General features: G+C 41.6%; 1 protein-coding gene across 1 annotated transcript in view; it reads left to right on the forward strand.

Annotated features, from left to right (window-relative positions):
* egf (epidermal growth factor) overlaps positions 1 to 19,370 on the forward strand; it is a 167,071-nt gene that overhangs the window by 118,587 nt on the left and 29,114 nt on the right. Inside the window, exons 14-20 of the mRNA XM_041180324.1 lie at positions 1,667 to 1,890; positions 1,996 to 2,163; positions 5,254 to 5,400; positions 15,580 to 15,750; positions 17,629 to 17,745; positions 18,604 to 18,729; positions 19,038 to 19,160. Of these exons, the coding sequence (XP_041036258.1) occupies positions 1,667 to 1,890; positions 1,996 to 2,163; positions 5,254 to 5,400; positions 15,580 to 15,750; positions 17,629 to 17,745; positions 18,604 to 18,729; positions 19,038 to 19,160 (1,076 nt within the window). The remainder of the gene's footprint in view (positions 1 to 1,666; positions 1,891 to 1,995; positions 2,164 to 5,253; positions 5,401 to 15,579; positions 15,751 to 17,628; positions 17,746 to 18,603; positions 18,730 to 19,037; positions 19,161 to 19,370) is intronic.

Here is a 19,370-nt window from a genome sequence, read left to right on the forward strand (position 1 = left end):
GCAAAGTACTCACTATGTTCCTGAAATAATTACATTGCATAAAATTAGAATGCATGCTATGTTACAAAGTTGTGGAATTCTAAATCACCTGACTGAAACTTGCCAGATTTAGTGGACTAAAAGTATTTAAAAGAATTTTTACCCTGAACTGTATTATTCCCATTGTAAAGCAGTTAGTTCAATAGTGCTGTGGTAAAGTGCACTGAAGTATTGAGCTCTACCTACTGCAATGGACAATGGAAAATTGATCTCCAGCTCAGTGAAGTTCTCAATCTCAGGCTTGTCTCTGTAGGGATACATCCAGAGTACAATTATTCTCCATTTGGTCATACATTCTCTAGTAGCACCAATGGAGGTCCAGAAATAGGTCTGTAAAAGGACATTAAGATATTTCTTAGTCCAATAAAGGTGTTCTCAATTGGTAATGTTGAAATACTGGACAAAGAAATTTGAACCAGTTATCATCAATTTCAACCCATTGAGCTTAAAGAGGTGCTGGTCAATATGAGGTGGCAGCTGGAAACAAAATAGAGACAAAAGCAAGAAGGTGACATAAAGATTACTAAACCAACAAGCTGGTAAACATAAACAGTTAAAGCATCTTGTTAGCTCAGCCTGAGCACAGATCAATGAATCTCATATACCCAGGTTTATCCTTGTCCGGAAATTCACAAAGGGAGAGTGATAATTTCATGATCTCCAAAAAAGCACTATAATATCCAATAAGAAGCTCATTTGTTGAACTAGATTTTCTGTCTTGTTGCCATGCAATTTTGGGGCATTAGTTAGACAGGAGAGAAATGTGGCAGGAAGTCATTCAACTGGCTGTGGACACAATGTTCCTCACAGCTGCAGTGCTGATCTTAACCAGGTAGTGTGAAAGAGATGCCAGTCATGTCACAGAGGAGATCAAATTGAAAACCAATTGAGCCCAACCTCTTGCCATGTATTTTATGGCAACCAGTTTAAGAACACAAGCAGGGTACTGGGAACAAGGCAGTTGTCAGTCACTTACCAGGAAACAGTGTGAGATGTGAGGAGGCACACAGGGAGGTCATTTTTATCCTCCCATACAAGATTAGTTTATCCTGTTTTCTTTGAACAGGCTGCCTAAGTAAAGTGTGAAAAATAATAATAAGCCCAAATTGAATAGCACCAATGATTTATAATATGAATTTTTGTTTTTTTTTAAAGCTGTTCAAATTAAGTCATTTATGTGTCACAATTTTTTGGTAGGTTGTGTATGCAAATTACTCACTAATTCCAATGTGCATTATGAAAATGTCATAGTGCTCTGAAAGAAGTGTTGCATTCCTGTCATCTGAGTGTGGCTAACCAGTCAATTAGTTGTTACAGATTTATTAATGCAGTACAGTACAATGCAGAAAAAATATCTATAAAAATATTTTAAAATCCACATTGTTCAGGCAATGGGTTCCTTTTTTCCCCAAATTTTTGTCACCTTGGTAATAGAGGGAGACCATGAACACAAAGGTATTCCTGATACACAGGGTTTGCTAAGTTGTTATTATGCCTGATGAGCTCTTCTGTTGCTAACATATTATTTGAATACATCTGCCTCAATAATGATTGGGCATATTTAAAACACACTGACTAAATAAAATTATTTTTTCAACTGTTTGTTATCTATTGTCATTTAATGAAGGAGACTGTTCTGGACAGACTGGGGACATAAACCTAGAATAGAAAGTTCTTCCCTAGAAGGTGATGATCGTTCTGTTGCTATCAGCACTAATCTTGTGTGGCCTAGTGGAATAACCATAGACTACTTAAGAGACAAGCTCTACTGGTGTGATGCCAAAAAATCTGTTATTGAGATGTCAGATCTAGATGGGTCCAACCGTCGGACACTTGCACAGAATGAAGTAGGTGAGGTTCTTTTTTAACAAAACAAATTGTGTACTATTTTCTCATCTACAAAGGAAAGTGAACAGTTCTTGAAGAAATTACGTGCATTGTCTCCCCTCTCTGTAGGGCGTCCATTCGATGTAGCAGTATTTGAAGATCATGTTTGGTTTACAGACTGGAACAAACCTTCTCTTATGAGGGTGGATAAGTGGACAGGTCACAATAGAGTGCGACTCCGAGGCAGTATGCTTAGACCTTCATCTGTGACTGTAGTTCATCCAATAGCTAAGCCAGGTAAATTCATTCAGCATTAATAACCTGCTGGGTGTAAATGAAAACTGTTTTAAAATATGTCCCAATCAACCCTATTAGTTCCAATAGTGATGAATATTTGAAATTAAAATTATTCATGCTGTCATTGGCAACTTGAACCTAATCCACTTGACAGAAAATTGATGAGGTTGGGTACAACGTTGGTTTTGCATCCTGCCCAATTTTACTCTGAGTAATATTGAATGAGGTGTAAAACTGGCAGACCACATGATCCTGTAGTTTCCCATCCTTTGAGTTAGATGACAGCTTTTTCCTATGTAGAAACTCCAAACAGAAGACAGCTATTTGGCTCATTGTACTTCTGCCTTGGCAAAAAGAGTGTGACTATTTTTCCAAAATAATTTGTTGTTTATGAAGCACTTGGAATTTCTTTAGGGTATGAAAGCTGTTGGGCTGAATTTTCATAGAGAAGGTGGGAAAGCCTAGTTAGGAAACTTACTGACTCAGCAGACCCAACTCCTTTAAAAGGGCCCCTGCCAGGGAGGCAGCAGCAGGATGGAGGCAGGCCAATAACCTCCAAAGGCAAACCTGAGGTGGCAACAGAAGTGGACAGATAGCCAGGCTAGGAGGCTGGAACATCCACCTTCATTTACTGGGATATCGGCCCAGTTTTAATGATGAGTTTCAGGCCCTCAAACCCTCGCCCCATTCACCCTCCCATCCACACATTCCCTGTACCCCCCTTGCTCTTTTATGGCCCCTCATAACATCCATGACCCCTCCATGCCTCCTCATACCCTGATGTCCCCTCATATACACATGTCCCTCATAACCTCCATCCCCCCATGCCCCCTCATATTCCCCATGCTCCTTCATTTCCTCTCATCCTCCTATGTCCCCTCATACATCCCAAGCTGCCTCATATCCCCCATGCCTCCTCAAATCCTCCATTTCTCCTCCATGTTCCGCAGCATTGCACTCACCCAGTATCAACTATGGGCATACCCCAAGATGTCTTTGAAATGGACATGAAAACAAATAAACCTCTAGCAATCTAATCTCATTCAAACATACCATACCGAAAAAAACCCTCCTTCAAAAAAAGCCATTCCAAAAAAAATTAAAATCCCCCAAGTGTTCAATCTTTTGTTAACCAAACAAACATTTATTTCATTAACCATTTCAAAGACAGCTAATCCATTAATAACCACTTAAAACTATGAACCAAAATGTCCATAAAGCCCCCATTGAGATAAATGGATCTGAACCTTTTGAAACTCAGCCAAACATTCATAACGGCCACAATTGTCATTATAAACTAATCCAACTCACAGACAACTGAACCTATTGAAATGGCAAAAGTAGATGGCTAAGAATCTTTTTTAAGCTACACCAGATGGCCTCTCAATTAAAGTTGTCCAGGAGCAGCTGGGGGCTTTTTTTTCTCTAACTGACAGCTGCTGTTTTTTCTTCTTTTTTAAAGGACTCTGGGCATTTAAATTGCTTCAGGTTATTACATTAGAAATCCTGATCACTGCAGTAAAAACACATCTAACTTACAATAGATCATCTAACTATTGAAACTGAAAGAATAAATGTTTTACTTTTGTATTTCAAAACCTGTCAATGAAAGAATTCCAGCAGCAAGTGACTGTCTTTATTTGTTCCCCACTTGGTTCGGGGGATCTCCCATGGTTTGTGCGTTCTCTGAGAGGCCGTGAACCACATCTACTTACCAAGGGGCCTGACTCCACTAATATTGCGGTGGGATTTAAACTGCCCATCCTTGGAATGGAGCCGGTTAGGGCGGGAGTTCTGTGTGTGTGTTGACTGTCTGTACCCTTATTCCTTGCCAATGAAAATTGCCAGAAGTGGGAATGGGGGGCGGGAATCCTGGAATCGCCATTTTAAAGGGCTCCCGGGTTGCCCTGACTCAGCGAAAATCTGGGCCATTATATACGAAAGTTTGTTCATTCTTTTGTTCCACATTAAATTGCATACTCTAATCCTATTTTCCTGTTCTTTTCATGTACTCTTTACGCACAGAAAATAGATTGCACATTATGCTTAGGAAAAAGCTTTAACACTATTTTGATCATTTCTGCTGGTAGTGGTACATGTAGAGTTGGTGACAAGGCCACTATTCAGTGTTTCTTGATCATGATGGTTTTTCTGCTGATTTTTCTCTTCAGTATTCATCAAGTTCTCTTGCTTGTCAAACCAGAGAGAAAGGCAGTTAAGGTGAATAGCTACTGCATAGTTTTTATTTTTTTCTAATCATACAAGTACATTGTGAATCATCATTTAAAATCAAATTAATTATAAACTTTAAACTAACTGTACCACTATTTGCAACTCAGTCAATATTGTATATTGTTTGATGCATTACTATCAATAGCACTTACAGGCAGAAATATGATTGTCAATCTAAAGTTAATGAAGTTAAAGAAAACTCCAGCCTTGCCAATGACATATTTCTGTATTTGTTTGTTAGATTTATGTGCCAGAATTTGCCATAAGCAAACAAATGACACACATTGTCCATTACACTTGTACACAGATTTTCTCTGGACTCTTGCATTAGAAGTTGCTGTCAGTCAGCTATTCAAAGAGCACAGTGCCCTTTACAAGGCACCTGGGGGCCAGTATGAATAAGTCTGTGACTGTCCTTAACCCCTCAGATTTAATAATTGTGAATGAGCAAGGAAATGTCAGTTGGAATTTTGAAATCAATTTCAAATCATGTACAGAATGCAAAATAGCAAGAAAGAAACAAAGTTCAAATTAACAGGGTGAGATAAAATAAACATAAATAAAAAAATCTCCAGTAATAATTAAAATCTGAAGGAATGAGAATCCATAATTATAAAAGTTCAATTTCAATGCCAGAGAGATAATTTGGTAGTAATTAAAATTACCATATCCACAAATACCATATTTACAATGTTAGTACAAGAACTTCAAATTATTCTATTAACAGGTTAAAAGAAAGATTGTTTATCTGAAATATCCCCAAGGTACCTAGATTTTAACTATAAACATGAGGTTTATCAAAAAATGCTACAATTAGAGTTATGAACTGTGTACAGATTTCTTGTGCTAATACTCCAGGTGCTGATTCTTGCCTGTATAAGAATGGTGGATGTGATCAAATCTGTGAGAATAGGTTTGGAGTTCCATATTGCTTGTGCCATGATGGTTTTCAAAAGAGAAAAGATGGAAAATCATGTCAGGCTATAAATCTTTCACCGACTGCAGGTAAGAAACGTTTCAATCCCAGACCTACTATCTACTAATAATTCCTTGTTTTAATCAATGTTTAATATAATAGTGACTCCTCACCTCCAGTTAACTGGCTGAAGAACACACATATCAAAGTATTTACTCTAACATCACAGTAAACAAAAGTGGCAAACAGTTTTCAAAATATTATTTCTAAATCTAGTCTACAGACCTATCTCTAAGGCACGTGCTTTGAAATGTTGTGTCTATCCCACCAACATTAATGGGTCTTAAAATGGATTTGTTCCCTTGGCTTCCCATATAAATTTCCATTTGCTTCATTGTAAAGCAACATCAATAAGAGCAAAACATAAGAAGTTGAATAGATCCACTTACAAGCGAAATGGTTGGTCTGCACTGGAGTGCTGCTTTGGGCTTCAGTAGAGTGCTTAAGTTGGAGTTTGGTGACTGAGGGAATTTAAGGGTTAATTTCTATCTAAAGTCTAGTATTTCTTTAATTTAGTAATTAACTAAAAGTTGCTATTTGGATTGGAAGAAGGTGAGTTTTAGGCCAGCTTTAAAACAGAGTTTATACAGGCTCTGCTTGCAGCTATGACTAGTTAATTAGATAACTGGCTAGATTCAGAGAGTATAAAAACAGGCCATCTTACAGTGCTGACTTGGGCTTCAGTAGAGTGCTTAAGTTGAAGTTTGGTGACTTAGGGAGATCGGTGAGGAGGGAACGAGGTGATCCTTTGAGTATCCTGAGTACGGTCGGATAAGTATTTACTATTTTTATCGCTTATAGTTTTTAAGGTCTTATTTTGTGGTTCATGGTTTGTAAGGGCTATATCCTGTAACAATGAGGAGCAGGGAAGTAGGGCCCTAGATTAATTGATATCATTTGATATTAAGTATCTTCCAAAAGGTTTAATTTAAAGGGGTAAGTCATGGCAGGAGAGCTCAAAGCTGTGGTGTGCTCCTCTTGCTCTATGTGGGAAGCTGGGAACATTTCCAGTGCCCGGGACCAGCATGTGTTTGGGAAGTGTCTCCAGCTGCAGCTCCTGGAAGCCCGGGTTTCGGAGCTGGAGCAGCGGCTGGGGACACAGTGGAGCATCCGTGAGGCAGAGAGTATTGTGGGTAGCAAATATAGAGAGGTGGTCACACCGCAGGCTAAGAGTTCACAGTCAGGAAGGGAATGGGTAACCACAGGCAGAACAAGAGGACTAGGCAGGCAGTGCAGGAATCTTCTGTGGCTATTCCCCTGCAAAACAGATGTACCACTTTGGATACTGTTGGGGGGAATGGCCTCTCAGGGGAAAGCAGCAACAGCCAAATTTGTTGCACTACAGTTGGCTCTGCTACACAGGGGAGGAGTAAAAAATGTGGGAATGCAATAGTTATACAGGATTCAATTGTAAGAGGAATAAATAGGCATTTCTGTGGCCACAAACGAGACTCCAGGACGGTATGTTGCTTCCCTGGTGCTAGGGTCAAAGATGTCTTAGAGCAGCTACAGGACATTCTGAAGGGTGAGAGTGAACAGCCAGTGGTCATGGTACACATTGGTACAAATGACATAGGTTAAAAAAAAGGGTTGAGGTCCTAAAAGCAGAATATAGGGAGTTAGGAAGTAAGTTGAAAAGTAGGACCTCAAAGGAAGTGATCTCAGGATTACTACCAGTGCTACGTGCTAGGCAGAGTAAAAATAGCAGGATATATTGGATGAATACGTGGCTAAAGAGATGGTGTGAGGGGGAGGGTTTCAGATTCCTGGGACATTGGGACCGGTGGGGGAGGTGGGACCAGTACAAACTGGACGGGTTACACCTGGTCAGGACCGGACTGATGTCCTTGGGAGAATATTTGCTAGAGTGGTTGGGGAGGGTTTAAACTAAAATGACAAGAGGATGGGAACCTATGCAAGGAGTCAGAGGAGGGGGAATCAAGGACAAGAACAAAAGACAGAAAGGGGAATAAGAAAAGTGATAGGCAGAGAAATCAAGGACAAGAATCAAACAGGGCCTCAGTGAAAATAGTGGGAATGGGACAAGTAATGTTAAAAAGTCAAGCCTTAAGGCTTTGTGCCTTAACGCGAGGAGCATTCGCAAGAAAGTGGATGAATTAACCGAGCAAATAAATGTAAACAGGTATGATATAGTTGGGATTGTAGAGACATGGCTGCAGGGTGACCAGGGATGGGAACTGAACATCCAGGGGTATTCAGTATTTAGGAAGGACAGACAAAAATGAAAAGGCGATGAAGTTGTATTGCTGGTTAAAGAAGAAATTAACGCAATAGTGAGGAAAGATATTGAGCAGAATTTTGCCCTCGGTGGTTGGGTGGGTGGACAGCCGACCCCCGGCGTTGAAACAGGGACTACCGCCATTTTGAGTGGGCGGGCCAATTCCTGTGCGGGGGGGAGGGATTCCCCATCTGTCAAAGTGGGCTCTTTCGCATATGCATGCGAAAGAGAGCACTACTCCTTGAGACCAAGTGCTGTCTCAGGGAGATTACTGACAGGCAAAAAACTCCAAAAATAGAAAAATATTAAAATTATTAACATGTCCCCCTCATGTGACAATGTCACACGAGATGGGACATGTTAATAAGTAACACATAAACTTTATGAAACTTTTTAAAAACGGACATGAAACCTCATCCCACCAGTGGATGAGGTTTCATGCATTACCAGGAGCCCTCTGGGGCTCCTGGCCTGCCCGCCAGCCTTAAGCTTGGACGAGCAGGGTCTTTAACAATCTTAATTAGCCTGTCAATGGCCTTACTTGGCCATTGACAGGTCAGCGGGCAGATGGACAGCTGATTTCACTGTCCGCCCGCCTTCCTAAAAATTTAAAGGGACCGGGATGACGTCGGGGGTTCCTCCTGACATCATCCCGCATAATTTTCCTGTTGGCGAGCGGGCCTTGCCCCCAAATCGCTGACGGGAAAATCCTGGCCATTAGCTCCGACGATATGGAATCTGTATGGGTAGAACTGAGAAACACTAAGGGGCAAAAAACGTTAGTGGGGGTTATATATAGACCTCCAAACTGCAGTGGTGATTTAGGGAATGGCATTGAACAGGAAATTAGAGATGCATGCAATACAGGAACATCTGTAACTATGGGTGACTTTGATTAGCATATAGATATGGCAAATCAAATTAGTAATGATACCATAGAGGAGGAATTCCTGGAGAGTATAAGGGATAGTTTTCTGGACCAATACGTTGAGGAACCAACTAGAGAACAGGCCATCCTAGACTGGGTATTGTGTAATGAGAAAGGAATAATTGGCAATCTTGTTCTGTGAGGCCCCTTAAGGATGAGCAACAATAAAATGATAGAATTCTTCATCAAGATGGAGAGTGATGTATTTGATTCTGAGACTAGGGTCCTGAATCTTAATAAAGGAAACTACAGTGGTATGAGGCGCGAGTTGGCTGTGATGGATTGGGAAATATTACTTAAAGGGATGACGGTGGATAGGCAATGGCAAACGTTCAAAGAGCACATGGGTGAACTGCAACAATTGTTTATTCCTGTCTGGCGCAAAAGTAAAACAGGAAAGGTGGCCAAGCCATGGCTTACAAGGGAAATTAGAGATAGTATTAAATCCAAGGAAGAGGCATGGAAATTGGCCAGAAAAAAACAACAGACATGAGGATTGGGAGCACTTTAGAATTCAGCAAAGGAGGACCAAGGGATTAGTTAAGAAGGGGAAAATAGAGTACGAGAGTAAGCTTGTGGGGAACATAAAAACTGACTGTAAAAGTTTCTATTGGTATGTGAAAAGAAAAAGATTGATGAAGACAAATGTAGGTCCCTTACAGTCAGAAATGGGAGAATTTATAATGGGGAGCAAAGAAATGGCTGACCAACTAAATACATGCTTTGATCTGTCTTCATAAAGGAGGACACAAATAACATGCCAGAAATATTGGGGAACACAAGGTTTAGTGAGAGGGAGGAACTGAAAGAAATCAGTATTAGTGGGGAAATGGTGTTGGAGAAATTAATGGGATTGAAGGCCAATAAATCCCAAGGGCCTGATAATCTACATCTCAGAGTACTTAAGGAAGTGGCCCTAGAAATAGTGGATGCATTGGTGGTCATCTTCTGAGATTCTATAGACTCTGGAACAGTTCCTACAGATTGGAGGGTATCTAATGTAACCCAACAATTTAAAAAGGGAGGTGGCGAGAAAGCAGGGAATTATAGACCAGTCAGCCTGATGTCGGTAGTGGGGAAAATTCTAGAATCCATTGTAAAAGATTTAATAGCTGAACACTTGGAAAACAGTGGCAGAGTTGGACAGAGTCAGCATGGATTTACGAAATGGAAATCATGCTTGACAAATCTACTGGAATTTTTTGATGATGTAACTAGTAGAGTTGATGAGGGGGAGCCAGTGGATGTGGTTTATTTGGACTTTCAGAAGGCTCCTGACAAAGTCCCACATAAGAGATTGGCGCGTAAAATTAAAGCACATGGGATTGGGGCTAGTGTACTGAGATGGATAGAAAACTGATTGGCAAACCGGAAACAAAGAATAGGAATAAACGGGTCTTTTTCTGAATGGCAGGCAGTGACTAGTGGGGTACCGCAGGGATCGGTGCTGGGACCCCAGCTATTCACAATGTATATTAATGATTTAGATGAGGGAACTAAATGTAATATTTCCAAATTTGCAGATGACACAAAGCTGGGTGGGAGAGTGAGCTGTGAGGAGGATGTAAGGATGTTTCAGGGTGACTTGGACAAGCTGAGTGACTGGGTAAATGCATGGCAGATGCAGGATAATGTGGTTAAATGTGAGGTTATCCACTTTGGTAGCAAAAACAGGAAGGCAGATTATTATCTGAATGGCTATAAAGTGAGAGAGGGGAATGTACAACGAGACCTGGGTGTCCTTGTACACCAGTCGCTGAAGGTAAGCATACAGGCGCAGCAGGCGGTAAAGAAGGCAACTGGTATGTTGGCCTTCATAGCCAGAGGATTCAAGCAGGGATGCCTTGCTGCAATTATACAGGGCATTGGTGAAACCACACCTGGAATATTGTATGCTGTTTTGGTCTCCTTATCTGAGGGAGGATGTTCTTGCTATCTCGGGAGTGCAGTGAAGGTTTGCCCGACTGATTCCTGGGATGGCGGGACTGACACATGAGGAGAGATTGGGTTGGTTAGGATTATATGTGCTGGAGTTCAGAAGAATGAGGGGGGGGGAGCGGATCTCATAGAAACCTATAAAATTCTAACAGGACTAGACAGGGTAGATGCAGGAAGGATGTTCCTGATGGTGAGGGAGTCCAGAACCAGGGGGTCACAGTCTGAGGATATGAGGTAGACCATTTAGGACTGAGATAAGGAGAAATGTCTTCACCCAGAGAGTGGTGAGCCTGTGGAATTTGCTACCACAGAAAGTAATTGAGGCCAAAACATTGTATGTTTTCAAGAAGAAGTTAGATATAGCTCTTGGGGTGAAAGGGAGCAAAGGATATGGGGAGAAAGTGGGATCAGGCTATTGAGCTGGATGATCAGCCATGATCATAATGAATGGCGGAGCAAGCTCGAGTGGTTGAATGGCCTACTCCTGCTCCTAGTTTCTATGTTTCTTTGGTGACACAGAATGCTGGAGTTGTGCCGCAGGGTCGCATACCACAGGATGGTGAGATGTGATTTCCCGCCTCAGATTTCTGACATGGTAATTTCCAGATCTCAAACAACCATTACAAGATACTGTTCAGAAATCAGCAGCTGTGAAACAATTAGGCCAGCAAATTGTAGCATGGAAAGAAAATGCACAAAAGGGAAGAAGAAATAAATCAAATTACATACACACAGCTCTCAAGAATAACATTTCTTGGCCAGAGCGGTAGTTGCATGTCATGTTTGCTCAATTATTAAAGACGTAACAAAAGGTGCATCTTGAAACAACTGTATCAAGAGGAAGTTAAAGATTACTTCCTCTCCTTCCTACAACATAAAACATTACTGAAAATCTATGAAAGCCTTCATTCAATGATTTTGCAAAGAGTTATTGCAATGCCCTATGAATGCTACTAGGTGTCTTTTGTGTCAATGGTTTCTGATGCAGACCAGAATGAAAGTAGCAACAAACCACCCCAGGATTTCCCGGTGGTCGGGCGGGCTTGGCGGGTGGGCCTGGGAGTGGCTGCAAAAGCGACCACACCCACAATCTGGGCTCGACTGCGAGTTCATGCTGGTGAGCCAATTAAAGGCCCACCAGCGTTAAACATTTGCTGCAGCGTTCAGCACTGCCTGTGTGTGTGTGTGGAGGCGGGGAGGAGGGTGAGTGCGCACGTTCACACATGCGTGCTGGTGCGCGCAGGAAAAGCTCCCTGAGGCACAGCGGGATGAAGATTTTTGAAGATAAAAAAGGGTTTTAAAAATGTCAATGACATGTCCCCTCATGTGACTCTGTCACCTGAGCAGGGACAGGTTAGAAATTAGGTTGAAAAGTGTTTAATTCCTTTTTAATGATGGATCAAAACCTCATCTCGCCCGTGGATGAAGTTTCGCAAAAAATCCAAAGGCCGCTAGGCCTTTTCATCTGCCCACCAACTGTAAGATTGGATTGGATGGGCAGCAAAAAATTTCATTTAATTAAATTTTTAATGGCCTTAATAGGCCTGCTAATTGTTGGCAGGCACGCTGCTGACTTCCACGTGTGCCCGCTGACCAAAATATCACACGAGTGCGCGATGACTTCGGGACACTTGCCCGACGTCATCGCGCGTCATTTTACACTTGTTTGGGTCGGGCACACACCCGCTCTATGAGCGCAATATTCTGCCCCGTATACACTAATCACACATTAATAAGGCATTACACCAAGTGTAATAAAACTCCAACCTATCCAGAAGCCAGATTTTCTTCAAAAAATGTGAAATACGGCAGACATCTGAAGGAAGAATAGAAAATGTGGGAAATATTCAGCAGGCCAGGCAGCATCTATGGAGAGAGAAACAGGGGGCCACCACCAAACACATCTTCCCCTCCCCACCCCTTTCAGTCCGCAAACTTGACACTAAGCTTCTGATTTCTTATCATTTTATTACACCAACCCACTCCAACTCTGTCCTTGGCCTCCTACCAGACTCAAAATTAAGTTCAACAATTTCAGATCAGAACCACTGTGCCTATTTTTTTTTCTTTTTTTTTTCTTTTGTGGTTTGTTTTGTTTTAGATGACAGCTGTCAATTCTGCTTTCTCCTCCTCTAGAGCCATCTTTTATTTCTTTACCTGTCCCATTACCATTTCCTTTTTGCCTTACACCCTTTTTGTCATTTAACCTCTTTTGTACCACAATTTCTGGCTCACTCCCTTCCCCCTGCAGAATATTCTGCACCCTCCCCATGATATCCTTTACCCTGGCACCAGAGAGGCAACGCATCACACAGGACTCACAATGGCAGTTACAGAAATGCCTACCTGTCCCCCTAACTATGGGATCTCCTATAATAATTGCAGCTCTACTCTTTACTGATCCCTCCATTATGGTCCTTGCCATTCGCGCTATGATCTGGACTGCACTCCCTCAAAATATCACCCCCAGAAGTCTCCAAAGCTGAATTCTGGTTTGAGATTAGCACACACCCTAAAGACTGCCACACCTCCAGTCTTGTCCTACTCTTCTGGATGCCACCCATCTACTACTCCTGAATTTTCACGGCTTGTGGATTTCCCACCTCCTGGAACATAAGATTCAAGACACTCTCATCCTACTCTGTGTTTTGTCCAGCTGGCCCTCAAGCTCCAAAAGCCTGAGCATGAACTCAAGTAGTTTCTACACAGTTCCTACACAGCTGTTTCCCAAGACACATACAATGTCCTGTAGTTCTCACAAGAAGTGCAAGCACAAGGTCTCAGCTGCCCATCCATGATCTCAGCAAAAATCTCTATTGTCACTTCTAGAATATGGTTAGCACCTTGTTTAAACTATTAATTTTAATTCATGCCTCAAGACCTGTTCTGTGTTAATACTCATTTCATTCAGTTATTGTAATACTTACCCTATTTAAATGTTATTAATTCAGCTAAGCTGTAAATTTATTACAGTACTTTATATAGTTTCCCAGTCCTAGTTTAAAACACTGCCCTAGTTTAGAGAGAAAAAAAACCTTAAAGCTCAACAACCAATCGCATACTTGCTGACCTATAACATCACCCTTTTTTTTAATTAAACACTGTGAAAGATTTGCCTTTTCCTTGCTCTGATTTACATGCCACCACTGTTGTTGCCTCAATCAGGTTTGTTCTTGCTCCACTCTGATTTAACTACTGCTGCTGCTGCTGCCTAGTATGTGTGATTTTATCAAACACCATTTGTGTTATGAAGTTTGTTTTAACCTAACAAAGCCTCTTGTACATCCCTCACTTCTTGTAATCTGCAATCAGTGGCTGTGCCTTCAGTTGCTTAGTCCCTGAGCGCTAAGAATCCCTCCTTAAACCTCTCTGCCTCTCTACCTCTCTCTCTTCCTTTGAGACACTCCTTAAAGTTTACCTTTTTGATCATTGTTTTGGTCTTCTTCTTTGGTCTTCTTCTTCTCCTCTTCTTGTTAAATTATGTCTGAGAATGTCCCTGTGAAGTACCTGGGGCCAAATTTTCTCCCCCATTGGGGGGGGTGGTGGGAGTGGGTGGGAGTGAGTGCGAACCCGATTGGCACCCCCAATTGGGTGTGCGCTGCCATTTTACATGGGAAGACCAATTAGAGCCCACCTAGCATGACACTCACCTGGAAACCCTGTGCGGGCAGGGGGTCTCCCTGAGTCGGGACATGCGCTCTTTTGCACATATGTGCGAAACAGCACAGAAATCTCGCTGAGGGACCTCTGTGTCTCAGGGAGATTAGTTTAAGTTTTTAAAAGCTAAATTCAGAGAAGAAAATGTTATAAGGCATGTCCCCTCATGTGACAGTGTCACATAAGCTAGGGCATGTCAATGAAATTTTTCAAAAATTTTTATTGAATTTTAAAACCCTTGATGAAACCTCATCTCACCCGTGGATGAAGCTTCATGAAAAATGCGAAGGCTGCCTGGGCTCTTTGCCTGCCTGCCAAACCTTAAGGTTGGACGGGCAGCTCATTTAGCTGTTTTAATTAGTTTTTAACAGGCCTTGATAGGCCTTTGACAGTTCAGTGAACTGAAAATCTAAATGACACGTGGTGATGTCGGGACGCGTACCTGACATCACCGCACATCATTTTACATGTCAGCGAGCAGGCCCCCCCCCCGCCCCGCTAGCCGACCGGAAAATTCTTCCCCTGATGATATTTTACTACATTAGATTGCTATATAACCTTATGCTAAATAACACTCATACAATGGCACTACCATCACTGAATCCCCCACCAATAGCATCCTGACAGTTACCATTGACCAGAAACTGAACTGGACTAGCCACAAAAATACTGTGGCGACAAGAGCAGGTCAGAGGCTAGAAATCCTGTGGCGAGTAACTCACTTCCTGACTCCCCAAAGCCTGTCTACCATCTACAAGGCACAAGTCAGGAATATGATGGAGTACTCTACACTTGCCTGGGTGAGTACAGCTCCAACAACACTCAAGAAGCTCAACACTATCTGGGACAAAGCATCTCACTTGGTTGGCACCCCATCCACAAATATGCACTCTCTCCACTATCGATGCACAGTGGCAGCAGTGTGTACCATCTACAAGATGTGCTGCAGGAACTCACCAAGGCTTCTTAGACAGCACCTTCCAAACCCACGACCACTACCATCTAGAAGGACAAGGGCAGCAGATGCATGGGAACACCACCTCCTACAAAGTTCCCCTCCAAGCCATTTACCATCCTGACTTGGAAATATATCGCAGTTCCTTCACTGTCACTGGAAATCCCTCCCTAACAGCACTGTGGGTGTACCTACACCACATGGACTGCAGCAGTTCAAGAAGGCAGCTCACCACTACCTTCTCAAGGGCAATTAGCGTTGGGAAATAAATGCTGGCCGAGCCAGTAACACCCAAATCCCATGAACGAATACAAAAAAATAAATGCAAGTTGTTGTTTTGCGGATAAGAGCAGTACCGGGAGCTGAAGGTTTCACTGAAATAAAAGTTGGCTTGGATTGGAAGTGAGAGGTGAAGACCAAATCAGAATCATGCTTGCAATTGGATAAAGATGTTAAGCAAAGCAATATTCTGATTTTTATTATGTTGACAGGGTCCAGAATTACATCTTCCCACAAGATAAATTTGTTAACGGTCACAACATTACGAAAGAAGAATATGTCACCCACTGAACCCAGCTCCTCCACTACCAATTTCAGTGAGGATGAGATTATTGCTGAACTCCAGACAAGATCCACGCTTGTGGCAGAGATAATGGTATCAGGTAACTGCTGCTTTAGGAAACACACTTAGAGATTGGCTAATACATAAAGCAGGCCATGATTATTGCTATTTGGGGAGTTTTGAGACAACAGTGGGAAAGCAACCATTTCAGTTTTCATATTTATTGCTAAAAGCCTTGATTTGTTTTACACTACTTTGAATTGGTGAAGAACATCACCGATTTTCGAAACATTCACATGACTGTATTAGAATAAAGACTTTAATTTGTAGCATGGGAAGTGATTAGCTTTTTTGCCAGATATGTTGTTCAATTTGTTACTTGAACTACAAAACAATTTATTTAAAACTGGACTATATTCCAAAATGAACATTTAAAATGAACTCCACGTGTGTATCAGAAACTTACAGTAAACTTCTATAATTACAAATTCTTATTAATGAAATACAAAGACCTCAAAGATAAGAACAGACTAAGGGAGGCCATTCAGGCCATCTAATGTATCCTGCATAGGAAGCTAAAGTTCACCCTCCCCAGTCCCAAAATCAGAGCATCTAGCTGGTTTTCTAAAAATTCAAGAGGTTTTGCCCAGGTTGGTGGCTTTCTGCATCTGAGTCAAAAGACTATGGGCAGAATTTTTCTGCCTACCGGGCGGGCAGACCCGACCCAATTTCCGGCGGGCGGGGAGCCGATTCCCACTGGAGAAGCGGGCCCCACCACCATTTTAAGTGGGAAGGCCAATTAAGGCCCACCCAGTGTGACGTCCGGCGGGAAACGCTATGAGCTTCCTGTGTGGATGGGGTGTTTCCCCAAATGCGAGACTGCACTCTTTCACGCATGCGCACAAAAGAGCGCACATCTCCCTGAGGCTAAGTGCTCCATGAGATGGGACATGTTACTAAATTTCACTAAAACTTAATAAACTTTTTTAAACCCTACATGAAACCTCAACCCACAGGTGGATGATGATTCATGTTTTTTCAGAAGCCCGCCGGAGCTCCTTAAGGTTGGACGGGCAGGGCCTTTAATTGTTTTAATGATCCTGTCAATGGCCTCAATTGGTCATTGACAGGTCAGCGGGCGCACTGCTGATCTCACTATGCCCCCACCTTCCTGAAAATTTAAATGGGGCGGGATGATGTCGGGTGTTCCCTCTGACGTTATCCCATGTCATTTTGCCGTCGGCAAGCAGGCCCCACCCCCTACTCGCCGATGGCAAAATCCAGCCCTGTGGGTTCAAGCCTCAGTTTAGATTTGAGTGTGTAATCCAGACTGACACTCAATGCATTTCTAACAGAATGCTCACCTTGGAGATGACATCTTTCAGATGAAGCGTAATATCAAGGCAATCTCAGCGTAGTCAGGTGGACATAAAATATCCCATAACAGCATTCAAAGAACTGTCTTCCTTTAATCAACATCACTAAAAAAACTATTTTTCTCGGCTTCACTCACTTGCCGTTTCTGTGGTCTTGCAGTCTATAATTGGCTGAAACGTGCCCACGTAGCAACGTTCAATCCATTTCAAAAGAAATGCATTAGCTATTAAGAATTTTGGTACAATTTAAAGATATAATAGTGTTATAAAATGCAAGTCCTTATTTTCTCATAATCATATGCAGAAGATTCTTCAGGCATTGCATGAAGTGTCTTTAGACTCTCAATCCTCTTACCACTTGTCCTTGTCCTATTGTTATGATCTAACTTGAAAGAGTGCTCTGGATCAACTTTTTCTATTCCACTTAGTGGTAGTACATTGTATTTTAAGGTGCCCTCTCATTTTATCCCTTTTGAGACTGAGTTTTTCTAAGCTTCCCTTATAATCCAGTGTGACACTAAGGGACAAAAACAATATGAATACTTAACTGCTGATTATTTATTCATTATTTCCATTAATTCTGTTTGATTTTCTTTTGCAAGATCAAGATGACTGTGGAACCCTGGAATGTGACTTCAATGCTCAATGTGTAGCTTCAGAAGGAGTTGCTAGATGCCAGTGTTTGGAAGGATTTACTGGCTATGGCAAAGTTTGCAGTGGTATTGAATGAATTAAATTTTCTTTTCTTCATGTTTTTAATTCTCAGCAAAGCAGATTTCTTTTGAAGTGGGGATGGAAATGCAATCATGTTTAATATTTTACTTCTCCAAAATGCTGATTGAACTAGTTTTATCCTGTTCGTGAATTTTCAAATGATTTCCAAACAGCAACAGCAATGTCTCAGTTACACTACCGGTTGAAACTTGCATACTCAATATGTATTGCCAACTTAGCATTATTCTTTGGCCAATCATGCCCACCAATCTGTTTGCTGGCATCCAACGTTAGTTATATTTTTAATGTCTCAAGAAGGCAGATGGAATAATCAGATCCCTGCCAACATTAGAGTTCGGCTTCAAGTTATTTAATACATTCCTAGACAATCTACTGTGCGCCTGTCACCAGTTTCATCCATTCTCTTTTTACTTTGTACACACATATCATCAGAGTAAGGTGGATGTAGCATGTGACTTTAGACCTGTGGTTCCCAAAGATTTCCACCAAAGACCTTTTCGTTGCTTTGTTTTTGGGTCCGTTGAGTCAGTAAAGATTGATTATCAAGAACAGACAAAAACGTCATTATTGCCATATCATTTAACGACCAATACTGTAGAAGGCAAACTGGCTGGAACTTGAAATAAAAACAGAAAATGCTAGGCAAGTAGTAGATCTGGCCGTGTCTGTGGGGAGAGAAACAGAGTTAATGTTTCAAGTACGGTCCTTCAGAACTGAAGAGAAGCAGAAATGTGATGGCTTTTTATGCTGGAACTTGATCTCTATTTGTCCAGAAATTCCTATGTTCTCATGATTTATTTGAAATGGTGACACCAGTCTGTAATACACTTTACTTTTTGCAGATATTGATGAATGTGCCATTGGTGTTGCCCTTTGCAGTGGACACATAGCAGACTGCATTAACACAGAGGGCAGTTACGTCTGTAAATGCCACCCTGGCTATAATGGTGATGGACTCCTCTGTTACGGTGAGGAGTGCTGTTGTACTTTGTGTTATACTAATTTCCATTGACAGTGGTAATGTTGTAATGTGTGATGCCTATCACCATCCTCTTGACATTTTTGACTAATAGCTTATCATCTACTTTAACGCTTGTCTTTTAGAATTTTTCTGACCTATTTTGCCACTTATGGATTCGCAAACACTGTATGCACCATGTCAACTATCCATTTCATATAGAGACTATAAATTGAATCAGTAACTTATATAGAGGTGAAATTGGTCTTCAGTTTTGATGTTCATTCCAGCATGTGATATCCATTGTTGGCTTTGCAGATATTGATGAATGCCATACTGGGATGAACAATTGTGATGAAAATGCTGTATGCACAAACACGGATGGCAGCTATACCTGTACATGTAACAAAGGACTTTTGGGGACAGGTCATAGCTGTAGAGGTAAGTACACAGGTTTCATGAGTCTGTTTCGTTACTTAAGGATTATATACTTTATGCTTATGTGTGTGTGTATGTGAGCTTATCAGCAGATGTCATTTAATGACCATAACTTTAAGAGTTTCACAACCACTACCGTCTAGAAGGACAAGGGCAGCAGATAGATGGGAACTCCACCACATGGAAGTTCCCCTCCAAGCTACTCACCATCCT

Source organism: Carcharodon carcharias, chromosome 1 (genome assembly GCF_017639515.1).
Source record: "Carcharodon carcharias isolate sCarCar2 chromosome 1, sCarCar2.pri, whole genome shotgun sequence".
Lineage (NCBI taxonomy): Eukaryota > Metazoa > Chordata > Chondrichthyes > Lamniformes > Lamnidae > Carcharodon > Carcharodon carcharias.